Source organism: Cyprinus carpio, chromosome B10, assembly GCF_018340385.1.
Source record: "Cyprinus carpio isolate SPL01 chromosome B10, ASM1834038v1, whole genome shotgun sequence".
Taxonomy (NCBI): Eukaryota; Metazoa; Chordata; class Actinopteri; order Cypriniformes; family Cyprinidae; genus Cyprinus; species Cyprinus carpio.
Window position 1 is genome coordinate 10,649,857 of NC_056606.1, and position 24,269 is coordinate 10,674,125.

At 37.1% G+C, this 24,269-nt stretch overlaps 1 protein-coding gene across 1 annotated transcript in view; it reads left to right on the forward strand.

The window, feature by feature from the left end:
- LOC109085453 (neuroligin-2-like) overlaps positions 1–24,269 on the forward strand; it is a 79,984-nt gene that overhangs the window by 31,452 nt on the left and 24,263 nt on the right. The window contains exon 3 of the mRNA XM_042732469.1: positions 12,865–12,918. Coding sequence (XP_042588403.1) covers positions 12,865–12,918 — 54 coding nt within the window. The remainder of the gene's footprint in view (positions 1–12,864; positions 12,919–24,269) is intronic.

Consider the following 24,269-nt stretch of genomic DNA (forward strand, 5'->3'; position numbering starts at 1 on the left):
AATCTTGAAACACTTGTTTACTGTATATTTTTGTGTATTTTTTTTTTTTTAATAAAGTCTTTAGTAAAAGATCTTTAATAAAGTTATTTAACATGTTAGGAGGACAACACTTTTATTTATTTATTTTTATACTTACTAAATTATATATTGTGATAAAACCATATACCGTGATAAAGGCTTCAACGACTATTGTGAAAATTTGATAGGGTCACATACCAAATGTACATACAATTTGATAGGACCATAAATGATTACATAATTAGCCTATTAAAGATTCTCAAGCAACATAATTTAAAAACATTGTGTAATTTCTGTATTCTGATAAATTAAATAATTATGTTTGTAAATTTCTCTATATATACCCATTAAGCTAAAACACAAAATGTGAAAAATTTGCATTGCACCCCTAAATTTTTTTAATATGCTCCTAAATTTTTCAACTTAGGTAAGCGTCAAGCCCTGGTATATGGTTGCAGTATTTTTACAGACAGCAATGCAGTGAATCTGCAGTATGCATGCAGACGTATGACTGCATTGAAAGTATGTGAATTCTTCAGATGGGACTTTGATGCTGCCTTTTCAGTGTTAATATGGGTCTACAACACTAAAAAAACACACAAAAACCATTGTTCACAGCAACCCAGAAAAACAGTTCCTCCACAGTAAGTGATTAATGCATCTGACAGTGTTGTGGAGGTGTACACGCTCTCCACACTCATTGCTTCCCATGTTTATGTGTGCCAAGCCCTGCTGCGCTGCTAGTGAGTCTTATCAAAAAATCGTCCAGCACACACTCACTGACGGGGATTCCTACACAGTCGCTGCGCTGAGAATCATTCACAAGTTTGGGAGGGATTTAATGGATCTGGACTTGGCACTTTCACTCCATTTCAGTTTAACATTTGGTGGATGTTTAGTGTGGGACTTTTGGACATGTTGTTGGGGATGTGAGTGTAGTTTTCAGCCAAAGGATTAGAAGGAACTGTAATTATCTCATCTATCTCTCCTTCTTGCTCGTTCACTCTTTCTCAGGCATTTTCAAACTTTTCGAAGAAGCCACAAATATGATGATCCTCTTGCAAAGGACCTCCTTCCTAAAGCCCATTTATGCTGAATGTTAAAAATTAGTATGCATGATATTATAAAAAAATGGTTGTCTTTCATTTAGCATTCTACTAAAAAATATTGTGATTACTTCAATTTCTTATATTATTTAGAAAATATTTACTCAGCAGGATATTAACTCGGAATTAATTTTATCAGATTTTATTTTTTAACTCAACAATTTTTTAACTGACAATATGCATTGCATAGACAGATAGATAGATAATCATAAAATTCAAATGAAAAGTATCTTCTCACCTCTAATCTTCTCTTGTATTATCACATAAAAGTGATCACTCTCTCTGTGAATATGAAATTGAACTAATTAAACAAATCAGCCACAATTAGTTTAGTCAGTTTATGTGATTAATGCTTAATTGGAAATGCTAATTATATGATACGTCCAGTTTAATAGCCCAAATTGTTTAATTTTTATTGTGATGCTTGCAAGGCCGCCTTATATTGATATTTCTAAATATTTTGGGAGGAATACTCACACGGTTAATTACATCTGCTGATAGTGCTGTTTATTTGCTCATTCTGCTTACTTTGTTTTGCACCAGATGAGGCAAATGTTTGGTTTGTTAGTCTATTTTTATAGACTATATTAGACATTTCTGCTATTCAGCTCAGATCACTTCATGTATAGACTTCATTCAAATTTGTTGAATGAATTTAAATTAACTTTAAATTATTAACTCTTTTTTTTTAACTGATCAATGTGTTGTGCATCATTTCTGCATATTGTTAATGACACCATTGCTTACTGATTTCTTTCTAAAATGTACTTGCATACTGAATTGCATTTGGCCTTGTTTTCTTCTCTTTAAACTGCAAAGACTGCACAGAAGTCACATTATGTGTGTTGATTCTAATGCACAGAAAACAAGACTGGGTGTCATGACAAAGCCAAAGTTTAAGGAGCTTGCAATGTGGCATTTCATTTTAACAGAACCAAATCATAAACCTAAATTCACCTAAAAATGTAACACGATTCATTCTCTGCCGTACAAGCACTGGTATTTCCTTCAGGCATGTGGCATTTGACTCTGAAGAAACGTGACGTACGACTGTGCTTCAGAAGCAGAGGTGGGGCCGCTTCTCGGTCAAGTCAGTGGAAATTTGATTTCACCCAGACGTGTTTTGTCAAGCAGATTGAAGCGTAAAGCTCACTTCTCTACATTCAAAGCTGCACTCCAAATAAAAAATCCCTTTAATACAATCAATAAGGTGCACAGCTAAACAAAAAGATGGTAACAGTTCAATAGTCAATTGAAGCTTGGCAGCATAATATAAATGTAGATTCGCTTAGCGGCACTGCAGGTTGAGAGAATGTTGCATTTGGGGGCTAGTGATGTTGGTGAAGGTAAATAAATGAATAACCAGTTGGTCTACGCTGCAGAAGAACTATGTTGTCAATAGCTTTTGATGCAAGAACAAACCTTAAACTAATGCTGCCATTTCTGCCATTCTAGCAGCCCTTGATCGGGTGAAAATTGGATCAGGATTCTTCTGCAGGGGAATGAGAGATGGAGAGAAAGAAACAGAGAGGCAGCAAGGGAGAGTGTGTGTACATAAGATGCATATGCTCCTATTGTCTTCTCATTCTCCTCTAATTGGCACAAGTATATAAGATTTGCTCTATTGTTTGCTTGAAAGAAGAGGTTTCTGCCACTGTGGGTCTGCTGATAAGGCTGCGTGTGATAGAGATGCTGAATATGGCCCACGCTGATCAATATTCAATCAATGATGCTGGTGATTGATGACCCGGCCGTGACACACAAGCATACACACACTGGCCATGCTCCTCATCAACATTCTAGTGCAGAGTTTTCGAATAAGCAAGCTCAGTATGTACAAAATATCTTCAAATTATATCCCAATAAATGTCAGGAAACTGGCAGAATCACACAGCAATTTCACAGAGACAGAATTTCTGATATAATGACAAGGAATCTTTTGTATCTACAGTTAAAGATCAGGTTTCAATTTAAAAACAATACAGGAAAGACAGAAAAATTGCAAATTAGATCTTTTTTAAAGGTGCACTTAGTCTTTTTCGATAAAATGTCATATCAGTAGCCAAATAAAAGCTAAAATAATTCAGTTGTCAAAATCTTGCAAAACAATATAATGGTTGATAATATTTACGTTGGATATGTGTTATTAAATCACCCACATTAACAGGTGTGGGATTAATTTTCATATTCACATAGGAATATGACTATTGAAAAGATGTTAATGCATCAAAGCTTTCCAAAAACCAAATTTTGTATAACAAAAACATGAAGCTAATCTTAACATCTTTCACTCACATTCATATTAATGTCATTACTGTACAGATGTCTCATGCAGATATCGTGCTTGCATTAGCATGCATATTAGCTGGACCAGTGGGAAAATAGATTTTACCTTATATAGCTAAATAGGCTTTTTTTGTTTTGTTTTGTTATATTGTTGTCAGATTTTGCTGTTGGTTATTGAAACATAATCTTGACATACAGTTTTGAAGATTTCAGTCTTTCTACATTGTACAGCTACTAGAGAATAATTGCCTGGGGCTGTTATCATGATGGCCGCCGAGAGAACTGATTTTGCCTAACAGGGACAGGGATTTTAAGAGAAACATCTGAAACAAAGTTAATGCATAACTGAGAGCAAATCTGGAGCAGCCCCGAGAAATAAAAATAAATAAAAAAGTGAATGTTTGAATTTATATGTTATGATAGCTGTAGATAGGCTTGATTCACCTCTGCGATGAACTATCAACTCATGCTGTTCACCAACAAACACAGTTTCACAACCATGCAGCTGTTCAGAAAAGCAGAACACACGGCTAAACACATCTGAATCCAGAACAAACTCATTCATGCAGCTTTTGAGTGAGTAAGTGTGTGTGTGTGTGTGTGTGTGTGTGTGTGTGTGTGTGTGTGTGTGTGTGTGTGTGTGTGTGTGTGTTCATACAATGTGACAGGATCAGATGTGTTTGTATTTGTCTAGTCAATGGAATGTTTTGAACCCAAGCCCAGGGCAGATCAGATATCAGTTATATTGATGTGTTTGGCCGCAGCCGTGTTGTGTGTGGTGGTTTAAGAGCTGTGACACCATCCACCTCCCCACAGTGCACAACAGCTGGCAAACCTCTACGATATACACATCTGCATCACGGCACAAACACCCATATAAACCCAATCGCCGGTATACATATGTGCCTAAAGTCGCTTTGCCACAATCATATCATGTAGGGTGAGGTGCACACACACATAGTGTAAACATTCATTTTTTACTGGGACAAGGGTTGTAACCAATGCTGTGGATCATGACAATCACCTGCAGGCAAATCTCCCATTATACTGTCTCCTTCTCTCTCTCTCTCTCTCTCCCATATTTTTTCCGCCTTAAGTACAGTACAGTTCAGCTGCATACGAAAATTTGTCTTGCTGTTTTCCCTATCGAATCACTCCAAACAACTGCGGGCAATTCAGTGAGAATTAATTGTGGCCACTGATAGCGGCACTTGTTTGCACGCTTGGTTTGTTATTGTACCGCCCGAGTATTGAAGTTACGCAAATCAGGTAACAGCGCAAATGTGTAACGAAGTCTATGCTGAATGCAGTTTTCATGATACAGTTCCCACTTTTGTGGGTCGTTTTGTTGCATTTTTTATTTTTTAATTTTTTTGCCAAATCTCTGGTCATATCTCACAGAAGCTCACATTAAACCCCCAGTCAACCCCCAAAATATATACACACATATACAGTAGAGGTCAAAAGTTATATCCCCCTTTCAGAATCTGCAAAATGTTCATTATTTTACCAAAATAAGAGGGATCATACAAATTGCATTTTATTGTATTTAGTACTGACCTGAATAAGATAAGATATTTTACATAAAAGATGTTTACATATAGAGAAAATAATAGTTGAATTTATAAAAAATGACCCCGTTCAAAAGTTTACATCCCCCTGATTCTTAATACTGTGTTGTTACCTGATTGATCCAAGTTGTGTTTTTTGTTTAGTGATAGTTTTTCATGAGTCCCTTGCTTGTCCTGAACAGTTAAACTGTCGGACGTTCTTCAGAAAAATCTTTCAGGTACCACAACTTATTTGGTTTTCTAGCATTTGTGTGTATTTGAACCCTTTCCAACAATGACTGTATGATTTTGAGATCAATCTTTTCACACTGAGGACAACTGAGGGACTCATATGCAACTGTTACAGAAGGTTCAAATGCTCACTGATGCTCCAGAAGGAAAACCACGCATTAAGAGCAGGGGGGTGAAAACTTTTTTCATTTGAATATCGGTAAATTTAACTTATTTTGTCTTCTGTGAAACATGTAAATATCTTCCGTAGCCTCTGCAGGGTAGTACTAAATGGAAAAAAAAAATATGATATTTAGGCAAAATAAGAAAAATGTACACATCTCCATTCTGTTCAAAAGTTTTCACCCCCGGCTCTTAATGCATCGTGTTTCCTTCTGGAGTATAAGTGAGCGTTTGAACTTTCTTTAATAGTTGCATATGAGTCCCTCAGTTGTCCTCAGTGTGAAAAGATCGCCAAAGGATCTCAAAATCATACAATCTTTGTTGGAAAGGGTTCAAATACACAAAAATGCTGGAAAACCAAAGAATTTGTGGGACCTGAAGGATTTTTCTGAAGAACAGCATGGAGGCAGTTTAACTGTCCAGGACAAACCAGGGACTCACGAACAACTATCACTAAACAAAAAAACACTTTGGCTGTGGATCATTCAGGTAACAACACATGATTAAGTATCAAGGGGTGTAAACTTTTGAACGGGGTCATTTTTATAAATTAAAAAATTATTTTCTCTTGTGGACTATATGTAAACACATTTTATGTGAAATATCTTATCTTATTCAGGTCAGTACTAAATAAACAATAGCATGCATTTTGTATGATCCCTCTTATTTTGGCAAAATAATTAACATTTTGCAGATTCTGAAAGGGGAATGTAAACTTATAAACTATATATATGTGCCTAGCATATATATCTGATAACTAATAGTAATAGCATCTCTCTTTCAACCATATGATTTGATATCAATTATGTCTGTAGCACAAACGATGACGGATGCGTCAGTGACACAAACCAAAGTTCAGTGCTTAGCGCTAGGGGTTTGTTTTGAATCCACTACCCTAAGTATATGAGCAATACTAGTGGTGTCATTTACCATAGCACGTACCACTAACAACATGGCAGCCCCTCTTTTACAGTGAAAGGTCTATTAGAGCCAACAGCTCTACACAGATGCACACACATCTTTTATCTCCAGCTGTGCTCTGTGTGGGAAGGCAGCTGTGTTCTCGTCTAGCCGACTGTGTTAGTCCCTGCCACAGTTCTGCCTCCGCCAAACACCAAGAAACCTCCATTTGTATTACCGTTTTGAAGAGCGTTTACCATCCATATGCTTTATTAAAAGCTGTATTTCAGAACACAGCATGATGCAGCAGACGCAGACAGCTCACCATAGAAAAAGAGTGAACAAGAGATAGATAGAGCGCGACAGGAGAGCAAGAGAAAGATGAAGAGAAGGATGACACTTGTTTGAGTGGGAGCAGCTGGGAGATTGCTAGCAGTAACTGAAGGTTTATGTCATGGAGATATGGACAGTCTTCTTCTCACTCGCCTACGGGCACTGAACGGCAAAGAAACACAGCGCCGCACACTCATACGCACACGTGTGCTCGATGACCTCATTTACAAGGAGCTCTTGGAGACGATTACGACGGTGATTCGTCCCTCTCCTGAAATTTCACTGAAAAACTGGCCATTACATCATGTCACTTGAGGCTGCGCTCACCTCCTTCCTGGGTGACTTTAAAAACAACATGAAATGGTATCTGCAACCCACTTCACTCCTGTAATGTGACATTTTTAAGTGAAGCAGAAGGTTTAGCGGAAATGGTGATGTAAGGTTTGGCTTGATTGCATCCATAAGGATTTGATTGGATGCTGTAAAGTGGGCTATTATATTACAGCTAATATAGTTTTCCATACTCTCACAGTTTTGTTTACATCCAAAGGTGTCTATGTCATAATACATGGAGAAAGCTTGCAGATAGAATTTCCATTTCCATTTTTTTTAATAAATTATTTTATTCAGCAAGGATGCATTAAATTGATCAAATATGACAGTAAAGACATTTATAATGTAACAAGAGATTGCTATTTCAAATAAATGCTGTTCTTTTGAACAACAAAGAATCCTGAAAAAAGTTAACAGTTTCTAGTCAAATATTAAGCAGCACAACTGTTGTGATAACAGTGATAATAATCTTGAGCACCAACAGATGTCAAAATAGATGGCTACTTTTTTGAAAGTACAAAAAGTATTCTCGTAGTTTCGTATAATTGCAGATGAACCACTGATGTCGCATGGATCAATTCACAGATCTCCTTGCTACGTTTCTTGACTTGGGAACATTTCAGTTGTGTTGCTGTGTATGGAGGGTCAGAGAGCTCCAGATTCCATCAAAACATCTTAATTTGTGTTCCGAAGATGAGCGAAGGTCTTAAAGGTTTGAAACAACATGAGGGTGAGTAATTAATGACAGAATTTTCGTATTTGGGTGAACTAACCCTTTAAATACAACTTTTACTTCAAACTCCTAATTTGCTGCTTAATTAATAGTAAGGTAGTTGTTAATTTTAAGTATAGAGTAGGGTTAAGGGATTTTAAAAAGTGTTCATGCAGAATAAGCCTTTAATATGTGCTTCATAAACACTACTAATCCAACAATGTGCTAGTAACATGCATGCTAATAAGCAGCTAGTTAATAGTGAGACCCTAAACTACCCATGATTCTTTTACATTGGGAATTTGGGATTATCAAGATTATCCACAACATCCAAGATTATCCATAAGATCAAGAAGTAAAAAGCTAAGGTTAGCCTATAAACAAACCGTAACGCTTTAGTATAGGGACCAATTCTCACTATTAAGTAGTTGCTTACTAGCATGGCTTAATAACATATCGGCTGTTTATTAGTACTTATAAAGCACATGCTCTGCATGAACACATTCTACATCCCTAATCCTACCCATTACCTAAATTTAACAACTACCTTTCTAACTATTAATAAGCAGCAAATTAGCAGTTTATTGAGGCAAAAGTCATAGTTAATAGTTTGTAAATAATGAGATTTGGATCTTAAAATAAAGTGTGACTGTCACTATCATTAAGCTTTTGACATCTCTTTATGTAAAATCTACAAGTTAGACAGTCTGTATAGTCTGCAAGACCATAAGTATAAACACAAAGAGGCTGTAAACTCGGACTAGTGAGTAGATGAGTTTTCATGTTTGATGTGATGATGTTTATTGTCCCTGACACCCTCCATAGTCCCACAATTTGCACTTAACCGGTTTGGGGAAAAAATAACGCGATTAGCATGTCACACATCAATTTCATTTTGAAGGTGTCCAGACAAATTACTTCCTGAAGGCTTGATGTGTCACGCCTGGTTAGGACACTGTGTTAGTTACTGTATTCTATCCAGCCACTAGTGCAACAAGACATTTCACTGGTCATGTGGTTTGTAATTCCGAAGTGTTGCGCTCATAAGCAACATCAGAATCTCACTGATCAAATTTTGCCACACATAGCTGAATATTAAACATCAAACATGCTTTGATTGACCAAGACTGCGCAGTATTTTGCTTCAGCCGCTGGAAACTGGACATGTCACGTCTGGTTAGGACACAGTGTAAGAGTTAATACAAAACAGAAAGAAAGAAACTGCTCTAGCTATTGTTTAATGGCTCATCTAGAGTCTTTAATGGAGTGGAGATATATATTGAGCACATGACATCAGCCCTTCAAGGCAGATTGCTTTCATGTACTGTTTTTCTAGGTCTGCTCCCCTTGCAGACATTGAGAGGGAGACAGAGAGACAAAAAAAGCAGAAAGAGAGACAGAGAGAATATACCGAAGCCGTCTCTACACGGCAAACCTGTCAGGGAGGACAAACCTGCTGGTTACACTGGGATGGCGTACTGCCGGGTTTCCTGTCACACACTCCTGTCAAAAAATACCAAATACATACTCGCTCACACACACTTTCTCAGGAAAGAAAGTGTTTACTGCACAAACTGTTCGGCGGCTGAAGATGCATGCTGCCATCTCTCAGACTGGGAGTAACGCCACATTCTCGGAGTCTGGTTTTTCCTTTCCGACTGTCACAGCACCAGGCGCTCACCAGCCCACGTACCACCCAAGACTCATCCCACGTAAATGATCTTTCCTCCATTTTAAGTCTTCATTATCATGCTTTCCGCTCTACCTTCACACCGACGGCATCTCTCGTGTCTTCTTTCACTTAGAGGGGAATTCTGGGCCTTAGTTTTAAAGCTGGTGCATTGTCTTCAAAGGCCAGCAGGATTAGGTTTCTGGGAAAAGCCTAAGCCCTAATGGAGGCTGTAGACCATATAGTCGGAAGCAGGCACCAGTAAAATAGTGAAAGCTTGATCTCCAAATGGTTTAAGTGTCGATAAAGTGCTGACGTTGCTGAGACTTAATCACACACACACGCGCTCGTTCCATACTCCCATCAACCTGTCTCCTGCTCTCCAGCCTTTACTGGAAGAACTGATCTGAGATGGTGAATTGAACTGAAAATCACGTCAGCATCGATCGAGTCTCAAGGCTTAAGTGCAACTCAGGAGATTCAGCTCAGAGGAACATGTGAGAAGGTGCACACACTCGACTATATGATGAATGAGCACGTGTCTGAATAAAGTAAAGTGTAGGATTTACTTTGACATTTTTGGCCGTCCACTTTTTCATTGAACTTTGTTCCGGAAGTATTTTTCCCATAGATATTAAAAATATATATAATAATAATAATAATAAAGTCTTTGTTTAACAATTAAAAGCCATGAAGCAAGCCAACAAGCTATGAGGTGAATCACATAACACACTTCAAAGCTACAAGACTGAGTACTTTATTGTGGTAAAGAACTACACTTCCATGAAGCATCATATAGTTGAATTAAAAACGATAGGTAAATATAGATGTATATGATTGCATTTATTGTGTTTATTGGAAAACTAGTGTTGCGATTCAAGAAATATTGATTTATTTTTTTTCTGCAGAATCATGGGTAAATTAACAACCTCGCAGCTCACAGTATGCCTGATTTTAAAGGTTTATAAGTTATTATTATCCCCTATGGGCTAAAATGAAGTGGATTTTTACTACTAGAAACTAACTGTTGTGCTATTTTTTTTAAGCCAGCGTTTCTGTGTTGGGCTGGTCTGGATACTCAAGCAGACTACATCACTCTCAGAAATACAGGTACAAAAGCTGTCACTGGGGCAGTACCTTTTCAAAAGGTACATTTTTGTACCTATTAGATTCTAATATGCACACTTTAAGTACTAATATGTACTTTTAAGGTACCAAAATAAACACTTTGGGTACAAACATATGCCCCAGTGATAGCTTTTGTAGTTTTATTTCTGAGAGTGTACATGTCAAAGCCTCACACTTCAGAATTTAAGGTCAAACAAACATTTGAAATTGATCATTTGAAATACTCCTTTCATCATACTATATAGTATGTATGTATGTATTTGGACTTTGCACAAAAATCAACCTACTAATGGTGTGTTTTTACTCATTTCTGCTGTATTCACTTGGGTTAGGAAAAATTATTACTACACTGAAAATATGACACTTTCCCTTTAAATGTAATTGTGAATGTATATGTGCTTAAAGAAAAAAATCAGTTATGTCAGTTATGAGAATACGGTTGTGCTGTATATATTGGCTGTGCATTATATGAGGGTTGGACAGACTGGGCGAAAATTATATGCACAGCAATGACAAATGGGGTTTGTGTTTGTGGATGTGTGTGTGTGTGTGTGTGTGTGTGTGTGTGTGTGTGTGTGTGTGTGGTCTACTGGTGTGGAGAGCCTGTGTAGCAGATAAACGGTAAATAAATGGAGACGATTTCTATCTCATCTCTTACAGACCCACCGCCAGTACTGAGAGAGATGGGGTAGGGGGTCATACTGATAATACTCATTAATGACTGTCGCCACACAAACATTTAGCATTTAACCTGAGTTAGCGACAGATGCTAATGTGTCTCGCTGCACCAGATCCTCTCAGCTCCAGTCCTGAAGAAGCCAGTGACAGAACGCTACCGTTGCAATACAAACTAAAGCACCAGCTGATAAATGCTAGGATCTGTTTCAGTGGGGTGAATGAGACCAGAAATGAGAAGAAGCTACAGTTTAATAACTAGAAGCATTCAGACTTTAACATCAGACCTGACTTTCGAAACAGACGCTCAATAGAATAGCTACATGCTAACTATAGTTTACACAATGTCATAGTTACAACAGTTATGTTTTCAATAAAGTTGTTTATAAAAAAAAAAAAAAACATGTTTTGTGAGGGTATGATTAGAATATCATGTACTGTACCGGGCTTTTAATATGGTATTTCAAAGCACTACAAAGAATACCATAGTAATACCATAATAATCATCAAAAAATGTCATATTTAAATAACCAGTATATTATGGTATTTATATTATATAATACCATTTGATAATATTTAGATTTTTTGTGTGTTTAATAATTTAAAAAAATAAAAAAGAATAATTTTATTTATTTATATTTTTACTAATTTAGTTATGTTTGGTGTATTTTTGTTATGCGTTAATGTTTTGTGTTTTTTATATTATGATATAGTTTTCAATTATTTTTATTTCTTTTACTACTTTGATTTAATTACTGCAGATTATTTTTAATAGTTTTACTTTAATAATATTGATGGTAACATCCAAAAATCAGGTTGTATCATGTATTAATATTATAGATTATAATAAGGTATATAATATATATAATAAATACTTCTTGTAACATTAATTCAGTGAAATCTATGGCTACCATGGTGACTTTTGTTGCTGAACAAAAGGATAGAAAGGAGTCATAGTTGAGTTTGTTGTCATTTTTCACATTTCGAATGTATTCCACGTTTTGTTTTTGTCCATTGCTCTGCAATGTAAAAAAAAGACAGTAAACCTGCTATGGCTTCAAATTCCACTTTGCTCAAGATACTGATATTGTTTATAAATTTGAATGGATAAAATGTTCATTTATAGCTCTAAATGTATGTCCTTGGCAGATGCTTTCTTAAGAGCATTACACAAGAGGTTTGTTTGTTTGTAAGACAGGAAAAGAGAGATCACAGTTTCAGCAGTCTTATCCTGTGAGGGGGAGTTATTTTCCCACAGGACATTAAGTCGGAGGACTCCTGAGGGCTGTTGCACTAAACGCAGCTTTGCTACAGTGTTTCCACATGTCTCATCACTTTCTCTCTCTGGGCACAAAGAAAGATGGCTGGACATTTGTCTTTGAAAGCCTGGCATATAACGAGTGAGTGAGTGTGGAAGGGAAAACTGAGAAAGAAAAGTGACAAAATCGTAGCTGCTAGTAGGGATGTTAGCAAGTTTCACACCACCATCAGTTCCTCTCTCTCCCTTTCTCTTTCTATGAGTTTGTTGTCTGTTTTGCTCTTCTGCTTTGGCTGCTGTTTTTGATTCTTCTTTTAAATTGGGACTCATGATCTCTTGCTAGTTTGTCATTTTTTTTTTTTTTTTTTTTTTTTTTTTTTTTTTTGTTTTTTTTGATTTTTTTGATTTTTTTTTTTTTGCTCTTTTTGTTCTTTTTGAATTTTGTCTTTTCTCTTTCCCCCCCTTTTTTGTCTTAACCCCAGGTCCGCTCACAAAAAAACACGATGAGTCTTCGATGAACAGACCGAGGGACGAAGGTATTTTTCTTGCATGTTTTTCCCTTTTTGTCTTGTTTTTCAGAATCTTTTTTGGGGGGCGGTTGTAACGTGTGCCATTATTTCTCTTGATTATTTTGTCTTGTATGTTTTTGCATTTTGCTTCTAGCTCAACTAGCCACAGGCACAAACAAGTGCATATGCTCAAACATACATGTACTAATTCATGCACTGCTGATGTGGTTATTTGTGCTGCATATATTTTTAATCTTTTCTCAAAACAAATGACTCTTACATCATTTCATTACAACAGGCTTTTATTTTAGGAATAATCTCCCGTCGACGGTTATTAAAATTTCATTATACATTTTGTGTCCTTTTTGATGAATGGCAAAGGATTATCCAGAAATCAATAAACTACAAATCCCATCAGCCCCTTGTGATTTAGTGCAGTTTCATTGGCTGACATGCATCCAGCTGAGAATGCAGTAGAGTAGCTAATGCAGTAAGTCTGTAAAAGACAACAGGCTGGATTTATTGCATTTAGGAGCAGAGAAAATATATTCTGAATGTTCTAATAGTATTTAAAATTACTTAATATATATCTTAATATTGCCTAGATTTTATTAATAACTAAATAAAATCAAAATAACTGCACTAATCGTATTGCTCATATTTTAATAATAAGGGGAAAGTTGCAGACTAGCTCTTGTTGTGTATATGTGTGTGTGTTTACAGCATATACTGTTGTGTCTGAGCTCATTTGTGTTTGTTTGTTTGTGTATGTGGGTGTCCTTGCAAATGTGTGTGTGCATGATGTTCACTCCATGTAACACTCTTTCACACTTTCCAATAAATGTGTGTTTCTGTGTTGTGTTCAAAAAATAAAATAATAACAATAACAATAATAATAACAATCTGGCAGCTGTGGTTGCCAGAAATTGATAGCATTTGGTGCCTGCATATTTTGCAGTTTATGACAGTAGGCTATATATTTTAATTTTCCAACCTATAAGAAGTACTTAAATCTGCTTTGTACTAAATATATTGACGTTCATTATAATAATACGTATGGTCACATGATGGCGATGAGTTCATAAAAATCGCCCTTAACATGAACCACAAACATGTATTCTGTAGTGAAAAAGAAATATACTAAAATGTATTTACAAATACATTTACATATGTATGTGCTTAATAAAAATATACTAAACTGATATGCTTAAAGTCTAAATTGGAACAGCTAATTTTGTACTTAATGCACTTTAATTGTGCAGAAGTAGGTACACTTTAAATATCTTGCATTTAAAGAGAGATATTATTCAAAGATCATACAAACCTCATCAATAGTGACATTAAAACACATTTTAGGCCTAATATTGTGCATTGTGCACAAGGACTACTCCAAATAAAGTTTAATTGTTTTTATATCAGTAAGTCTTAAGAAATATGTAAGTAAATACAAGTATGTTAATAGATTTGAACTATACTATACTTACAACAACTTACTTACAACATCAAATTTAACACATGTACATATGTAATAAAAGAAATCAGAAGAAATATTACTTTTTTTAGTAACTCAAAAGTGCAAATTACAGTGAATGGCAACTAAGAATGTTAAGCTTCAGATGCAAAGTCACCATAAAAGTGTTATAAAAGTAATCTACATGCCCCTCGTGCTCTATTCCAAATTCCTATTCAGATCTGAAGGCTCTGGAGGGACTCCATTCCAGCTATTAATGGTCCAGGGACCGGCCAAGAGGCCATCTGACAGACATATAAAGCAGCCAATCACAGTTTGTTTTATTCAGCCTCATATTTGAAAGGTGAAAAGTTGATGTCACTACAATAACAGACCAGCTAAAACTAATAAATTCATTCAAGAATGTTGTGCAAGTTCACTACAGTAATGGCACAGAGTCTGCCTATACTTTTGAAAGTCCAGCATTTAGTTGATCCTGGTAACTGATCATTGTCAAAATTGTTAACACAACATTTTTTTTTTTTTTTCTACAAGGGAGTTTGGTTTTACAGTGTTTTGTTTCCAGGTGGGTCATTGAAAAATTGCAACATACACGTTTCTCAGAAATCCTGTAAAATTTAACCAATCAGATGACAACTTCAAAACTCCCAAAGTATTTCTCTTTTGTTTGCCTTATGCGCTCGATGTTCAGCCAACAGTCAATAGGCATAATGTCTGAGGCTGAGACTACTTAAACCCTGACATATATCTCTTTTCTCACAAGAGAGTTCATTAGAGAAGGAGCAACATTACATTACATTTACATTTAATCATTTAGCAGATGCTTTTATCCAAAGTGACTTACAAATGAGAACAATAGAAGCAATCAGACCAGCGAGAGAACAATAACAGTATACAAGTGCCATGACAAGTCTCAGTTAGTCTAGCACAGAACACGTAGCTATGTAGAATAGAATAGAAAAGAAAAGGTAATGCTAGTATTAGTTGGTCAAGTGCTGGTGAAAAAGATGTGTCTTTAGATGTTTTTTGAAGATGAGTAAAGACTCAGCTGTTCGAATTGAGATCCGGAGGTCATTCCACCAGCTGGGCACAGTCCAGGAAAAGGTCTGTGAGAGTGATTTTGAACCTCTTTGGGATGGCGCCACAAGGTGCCATTCACTTGCAGAACGTAAGCTTCTTACAATATACCTAAACTAGTGAGTTTAGGTATATTGGTGCCGCACAATATTGGTGTCTTGTAGGAAAGCATCAGTACCTTGAATTTCATGTGAGTGGCTACTGGTAGCCAGTGTAACCTGATGAGGAGAGGAGTAACGTGAGCTTTTTTTGGCTCATTGAAGACAATTCTCGCTGCTGCATTCTGGATCAGTTGTAGAGGCTTGATAGTACATGCAGGAAGGCCCGCCAGGAGAGCATTAAAATAGTCCAGTCTGGAGAGAACAACAGCTTGGAAAAGAAGTTGTGTGGCTTGCTTTGACAGGAAGGGTGTGATCTTCCTAATGTTGTATAAGGCAAATCTGCAGGACCAGGTCGTTGTAGCAATATGGTCTGTGAAGCATAACTGATGATCAATCACAACTCCTAGGTTTCTGGCTGTCCTGGAAGGAGTTATGGTTGATGAACCCAGCTGTATAGAATAGTTGTGATGAAACGATGGGTTAGCTGGAACCACAAGCAGTTCTGTCTTAGTACGGTTGAGCTGAAGGTGATGGTCCTTCATCCAGCTAGAAATGTCTCTCAGATAGGCTGCAATGCGAGCAGCTACCATCAGATCATCTGATTGGAATGAGAAGTAGAATTGAATGTCATAAGCATAGCAGTGATAAGAAAAGCCATGCTTCTGAATGACAGATCCTAATGACGTCATGTAGATGTAGAAGAGAAGTGGTCCAAGCACTGAGCCTTGAGGAACCCCAGTAGCAAGAAGTTGTGACTTAGAAACGTCACCCATCCAAGACACCCTGAAGGACCTACCTGAGAGGTAGGACTTAAACCACAGGAGTGCGGTTCCAGAGATGCCCATCTTTCTGAGGGTGGACAGGAGAATCTGGTGGTTAACTGTGTCAAAAGCAGCAGACAGATCCAGCAAGATGAGCACTGAGGATTTGGAAGCTGCTCTTGCCAGTCGCAGGGCTTCAGTAACCGAGAGCAGGGCAGTCTCAGTTGAGTGGCCACTCTTGAAGCCAGATTGGTTGCTGTCCAGGAGGTTGTTCTGTACAAGAAACATAGAGAGTTGGTTGAACACAACTCGCTCAAGTGTCTTTGCAATGAATGGAAGAAGGGATACCGGTCTGTAGTTTTCTAAAAGTGCTGGATTTAGAGATGGTTTCTTAAGGCTTACCCGAGCCTGCTTAAATGCTGTGGGAAATGTACCAGAGTGAAGCAAGGTGTTGATAATGTGAGTAATTAAAGGTATGACTGAAGAAGAAATGGGCTGAAGGAGGTGAGTGGGGATAGGATCAAGTGGACAAGTAGTAGGATTACTGGAAAGGATAAGTTTGGAAATGTCCGCCTCTGAGAGTGGAGAGAAGGAGGAGAGAGAGTGTGTATTAGTTGTTATGAAGTTATCATCAGTCTGCGGTGTGGAGAATTGGTCACTGATGGTTCTTGTCTTATTTGTGAAGAAAACTGCAAAGTCATCATCTGTAAGAGTTGATGAAGGAGGAGGGGGAGGGGAGGAGGACAAAGAAGAGAAGAGAAAGTTATGAAAAGTGTGCGAGAGTCAGAACAGTAGTTAATTTTGTTGTGGTACAGATAGTATGTTGTTTTAGCAGTGAAGACATTTGCAGAGAAGGAAGAGAGGAGTGACTGATACATTGATTTGTGCCATTTCCTCTCTTCAGCCCTGAGTTTAGAGCGATGTTCACGGAGAACATCGGACAGCCGGGGGCAGATGAGGTGGTGCGTGCTAGTCTGGATGACAGTGGGCAAATGTTGTCCAAGCAAGAGGTTAGAGTGGAGCAAAGAGTGTCAGTAGCACTGTTCGTATCCAGTGCTGAAAACTGAGAGAGTGAAGGAAGTGAGGATGAAACCATAGAGGATAGGCGAGAGGGAGAGAGTGAGCTTATGTTGCGTCAAAAGGTGACCTGCGGAGGAGTGTGTGCTGTGTCAGGAGTAAATGTGAGGTTAGAAGTGATGAGCAAGTGGTCTGAGGTGTGCAGTGGAGTAACTAAAGTGTTGTCTGTAGAGCAACAGCGTGTGTAGATGAGGTCTAGCTGGTTGCCTGATTTGTGCATAGCTGTAGTAGACGCACACTTGAGATCAAATGAGGCGAGCAGAGTGTTGAAGTCAGCAGCCTGAGGTTTTTCTAGGTGGATGTTGAAGTCACCGAGCAGTACCAGAGGAGTACCATCCTCAGGAAAGTTTGAGAGTAACACATCCAATTCCTCCGAGAAGTTTCCCAGTTGATCTGGGGACAATAAACGTCTACAAAGTTTTTACAGGGTGGAGTGAAACTAACCAATTTTATATTTGCCTGAGTACTTGTTATTGAAGTCAGCTAGCCACGCCTTACTATTTAGCAAACCGAAACTGGGGAGTCCCACGATACAAACAAATGAAAACAAATGGGACTTGAGCACGTATTTACCACGGTAAAACACATCAAGTCGAAAAAAGTTTTCTTTTTATGGCAATGGCTATGGATTTTAATTATAATGAGAAGGAAAAGGAATTACAATTTGCTGTCGTTTTCTGTTGCTGGACTGCTTCAATGTCCATGTAATAAGCAAATTAGTCTTTTGACTCTTTGATTCAGTTCACAAAACCTTTCTGAATAAATTGTTCATGAATAAACTTAATAAATTCATAAATTGTTCATGAATAATTTGGATAAACTGAATATAAAAAAGAGCAACCAGGAGATTATTCAAAATTTCTTCTTTTGCATTCCAAAGAAGAAAGAAAGTCATACAAATTTGAAACGACACTAGGACAAGTAATTATTGGTGATCATTTTTATTTAAAATAATGTTCCCCTAAAATTCTCAAAAATATATATTCTATTAAATAGATTTAAATAGATAGTTATTTATAGCGTATATACTTCATAGCTTTATTTTTTAAAAACATTATTTAAATAGTAATCCTTTAAAAATTGTATATATATATATATATATATATATATATATATATATATATATATATATATATATACAGTGCCCTCCATAAGAATTGGAAGTGTAAAGACAAAATTGTTCTGTTTGCTGTAATCTGTAAATATGATTAAAAGATGAATATGAGACAAAACTACAGAATGTCACAGTTTATTATTGGGTGATTCAACACAAAGATATTTTACCAGCTTAGAAGATCAGCACTTTTAGAGTTTCATCTCCCTATCTGATGTGAGCATAAGTATTGGAACAGTTGCCTCACAGGTCTTTCTAAATGATCAGCTGTGTCCCGTTGCATTAATTCTTCAGATATAAAAAGCAGGGAATGTGTCTTATCAGTTATATCCATTGCTTCTGCATTCTAATTCTTGCATTTGATGATGACACACACAAACCAGGATGAAGACGAGTAAGCCGACTCTGAAAGAAAAGCAAGCAATTTGTATGCTAAAAGAAAAGAGGAAGTCAATTAGAACTAAAGGAAAAACAAAGGGCATGGAGAAATCAAGAGTTTGGAAACTACCGGTGACATCAGCAACCAACCACGACCTGATCGGCTGAGAAAAACAATAGAAGTGGATGACAGACAAATCATAAAAGCTGTGAAAATGAACCCTAAAATACATCAACAACCTCCAGAAAGCTGGGGTGATGCTCTGTCAATATACAGTCCGCAGGAGAATTTGACACAGAATTAAAGAAGCTACACAGCAAGATGCAAACCTCTGATCAGCACCAAAAATAGAAAGTCAAGATTCTTTACAAATGTGAGCCAGTAGAGTTTCGGAACTAAGTTGATGGACCAATGTGACAAAGATTAACCTTTATCTAAGTGATTGGAAAGCAAAAATGTGGAGAAAAAAGGGAACTGCAAATTATCGTAAGCATACAACCTCATCTGTAAAGCTTGGTGGATGTGGTGTCATGGCATGGGCATGCATGGCTGTCTCTAGAACAGGACCTCTTCATTTTAATGATGACTTAATGTATGATGACAGCAGCAGAATGAATTTGCAAGGGTACAAAATCATCTTGGCTACCAATATTCAAGACAATGCCACCAAACTCATTAGAAAGCGCTTCATATTGGATCAGAACAATGACCCAAAACACCCTGCCAGTTCAGTCAAGGAGTTTATCAGGGCAAAGAAATGTAAAGTCTTAGATTGCCCAAATCCGTCTCCAGATTTAAATCTGATTCAACATTAATTTCACCAGCTGAAGAGGAGACTAAAGACAGAAACTCCCCATAACAAGCAACAGTTGGAATTGGCTGCATTAAAGGCTGGGGAAAAGCATTTCAAAGCATAAGACCAAGAGTCAGGTGATGTCTATGGGTTGCAGACTCACTGCTCTGATTGCATGCAAGGGATCTGCAACTAAATATTAGCTTTTAATCTTTTACATCTGCCTTAAATTCAACTGTTCCAATACTTATGCTCACTTTAAATAGTGGGACGAACTCTAAAAGTGCTGTCCTTTTTACTTGGTAAAACATGTATGTGTCGAAAGACCTAATAATTAAATGTGACATTCTGTAGTTCTATCGCATATTCATCTTTTAATCATATTTTCAAATGTCTTGACTCCACAGCAGAGAAAGCTATTTTTTCTTTACTGTTCCAATACTTATGGAGGGCACTATATATATATATATATATATATATATATATGTGTGTGTGTGTGTGTGTGTGTGTGTGTGTGTGTGTGTGTGTGTGTGTGTGTGTGTGTGTGTGTGTGTGTGTGTGTGTGCGCATGCACGTATTACTTACAAAAAATATATTTAAATATTTGAATAGTATTTCACAGTATTCAAATAATTGTGTTCTTTTAAAATATGCTTTCAAATTTAATTAATTCCTGTGATGCAAGGTGTATTTTCAGCAGTCTTCAGTATTTTACATTTTTCCTTCAGAAATCATTCTAATATGCTGATTTGCTGCTCAAAAAACTTTTTTGATTATAATCTAATATTATTAGTATATTACCTATTATTAAGGCTAATATTATTGCATATTTATGTTGAACATATTTGTGTTGCTTTTGTGAAAATCTATTGATGAACACAAAGTTAAAAAATAACATTTATTTGAGATATAAATCTTTTGTAAAATTATAAACATTATATGTGACCCTGGACCACAAAACCAGTCTGAAGTAGCACTGGGATATTTGTAGCAATTATTGAAAACAATTATTTTCTCATCAAATTTATATATATTAAGATAATAGATGGTTAAGCAATTACCAGGGTTTCACAATATAGTTAATCCATGCTCTTTCCATTTAAAAAGACTTATTACACTTTGTAGCATACATGTCTGTGCATGTGCAGGGCTCGCACTCTATGCACTGAGTTCTCGGATTCCGGGCGTCTCTAATTGCAGAGGTTTAAATAGAGACACTGCCAGCTAATCCAATTTTGCGTCTCTGAACATGGGAGAGAAGAGGAGAGAAAACGCACAGCAGTGACGGAGGAAAGGAGGAGAACGAAAGAGAGGAGTGATGAAAGAGAGGAGGAGAGGGGGAATGCTCAGATCACCAATTTGAGAGCACGGAGGGGAAGAGATCGCTAAGAAAACATCGTGATAAAGATGAGTATATGATGAAATGAGATTCATGGAGCTTTGAAAGTGAAAGAGGATGTGTGGGCGGCAGACAGGAACAAGAAGGGAGGGATGGTCGTGGCGCAAAAAAGTATGCGTTCGCTCACGACACATGGGAGCCGGTGGCTCACGGGGACCCGGGTTTGAATCCGTCGAGTCCCGATCCCATTCCCTCATCTCTCTGCCTTCCTTTCCTGTGAATAACGTCAAGTAAAACCAGGACTGAAAAGAACAAAAGATGGAGAGGTGTAGAAAAACCCATAACGAGAGCAGAGAGGCAAAGATGAAGGCAGAGAGTTGAGGAGAGGGGGAGAGTAGAAGGAAAAGCAGGAGATCAGAGGGAACAAGGGAGGGGGAGGTGCGGCATAGGAGAGGAAGAGAGAGAGATGCAGGCTTGGAGGAGGAGAGACAGAATAGCGTTCTTGTATTTTGAGGATGTTTTGAAGCGAATAGGATACTAAGGCCTCTGTTGAAAGGATCTGGGCGTTGTGCTTGCTCTCTCACTCCCTCGCTCTCTCTCTCTATCGCTCTATTTCAAACTCTTTCCATCGCATATTGAGGCTAACGCAGTGCATACGGTCTCTCTCTCTTCCTGTGTCTCCCCATTCTTCCCTCACTCACTCACTCACTCACACACACACACACACACACATACACACACACACACACATACAAAGATTATACTCATGGATTCGTAAGCAGGGTTGTCCCAGATAAGATGTTTGTGGATTCTGTGTGCTTCTCTCCGATGCATCACACACAAAAAATATCTCAATACTGCAGCGGGGAAAAAAAAGAAAGTCAGCTTGGAGAAATCTGCTTTTACAGCAGTTGATTCTACATTTATTCAGTGTTATTGACATTAAAGGGGTAGTTCACTCAAAAATGGAAACCCAAGCATCACTTACTCGCCCTTGTGTGCTTTTCTTTTTTAGAACACAAAAGCAGATGTTTAGCTGAATGTACAAAATGCTCCATTTAGTGAAAGTGAGAGTTTTGTCACAGCTTTAGTCAGGCTTTATAAAAGTAATCCAAATGACTCGTCTGCAATATTTCAAGTCTTCTGAAGTCATACGTTTGATGACTAAATTTAAATTCACTGAAAACATTCACTAAAATTTTTTTTCACTGAACAAGTCTTGTCTAGTGAAATTTTTCATTTCCTTTTTAATTACAAAAAGGTGCTTGGACATTCTGATAAATGATTCCTTTCGGGTTCCATGGAAGAAAGAAGGTCATACAGTTTTGGAATGGCATGAGGATGAGTAAATGATGAATTAATTTTATTCTCTAAGGTGAACTATGTAATATTTGCATATATGCCAGTACAATCAAATAACTCTGGAATCTCTTCTGATTAAATGGACTTATGTGTATATCACTAATTAAAAACTGGCAATATCAGACCCACCCAGAGGAAAATTGCTGAGCTCTTAGAGTTCTCAGTTATGATCTTATCTTTGTTTCTCCTAAACATCCTTTAGAGAAGTAAAAATAAGACAATAGTTGATATAAAAACCTATAAAATTAATGCAAATAGCATTATATTAGCAGGTTTATTATTTGCTCTAGAAATAATTTGATAAGAAATGTTCATATGCATCTTGGCAGATCTGAGTTTAGTAAAAACAGTACTATTGTGAAATATTAAAACTGTTTTTTTTTTTATTTAATATATATCACATTTCTATTTTAATTAATTTTTCAATATTTTTAATATATTTTGATTTTTTTCAGCAACATTTCTTCAGTCTTTAGTGTCACATGATCCTGTCCAAGTCATTTGAATAAGCTGATTTGCTTCTCGAGAAACATTTCTGATTATTATTAATGCTAATATTTTTGTGGAAACCATGATACTTTTTTCCAGGATTACGGTCAAAAATATAACATTTATTTGGATTAGAAATTGGTAGAGTAGAAATTTGTAACATTAAAAATGTCTGTACTGTCACTTTGATCAATTTAATAAATAAAAGTATAAATTCCTTTTAAAACAATCTCTAAAAAAAGGTAACACTTCAGTGTGGGGACCAATTTTCACTATTAACTAGTTGCTTATAAGAATGCCTATTATTAACATATTGGTGGTTTATTTGTACTTATTCATTTATTCTACATGACCATATTTTACATCCCTAATCCAACCCAACACCTAACAGCTACCTTACTATTAACAAGCAGCAAATTAGGAGTGTATTAAAGCAAAGTTATAGTTAATGGTTTGTTAATAGCAAGAAATTGGCCTTAAAATAAAGTGACCCAAAAAAAATTAAACATTCTAACACTGGAACGTTATTGTACATGACATTACTATACCTTAAATCTCCATTAGCTCTCCATTTAATTGCAATGATGCCTTGGAGAAATAAGTGTATATTGTGATTTTTCCTTTCTACGGGCATCATGGTGTTGCCTCACGATGACACAATAAGCAGTTCCAGCCTGAAAAAGATTTCCCATCTTCTGATTGGCTGTTAACAGCACACCTGATCCACACAGCCCTATCTGATTGGCTGAATCAGGTGTGTCACTGCTTCAACCCCGACGTCTACCAAGTAACTCTTACTCCGTTCAGCTGCACCGAGGGTGTGAAACAACACGTATCAAAGCCGGGGAAAAAATCTAACAGTCTAATATTAGTCATGTGTGAAAGAGACACTCTGTTGAATAAGGGATAATTTAACTTGTTTATATTTCCATTGGTCTCAGTATTCAAAGAGAACCCAGAAATGTGTTCACACGAGTGCCCATACTTGTGCACGAGTGTGTGAGCATGTTCATAGGTTTTGTGTGTGTGTGTGTGTGTGTGTGTGTGTGTGTGTGTGTGTGTGTGTGTGTGTGTGTGTGTGTGTGTGTGTGTGTGTGTGTGTGTGTTTATGAAAAGTCATGTTGGTCTTCAAGAAGAGGTGTTTGTGTGCATGCAAAGATTAAGATGAAAAAGTGTGTGTGTGTGTGTGTGTGTGTGTGTGTGTGTGTGTGTGTGTGTGTGTGTGTGTGTGTATGTGTGTGTGTGTGTGTGTGTGAGGGTGCAGTCGCTGTAATGCGTTTGTAACCCGAGATTCAGGTGGTGATGCAGGCGGGCGTGCAAATACGTGCGTAGAATTTGTTTCCGTGGCAACAGGCATGAGTGAGTCAGTGCTGGTGAGCTTCTATTAGACAGAGAGAGAGAGATGAGGCAGTTTC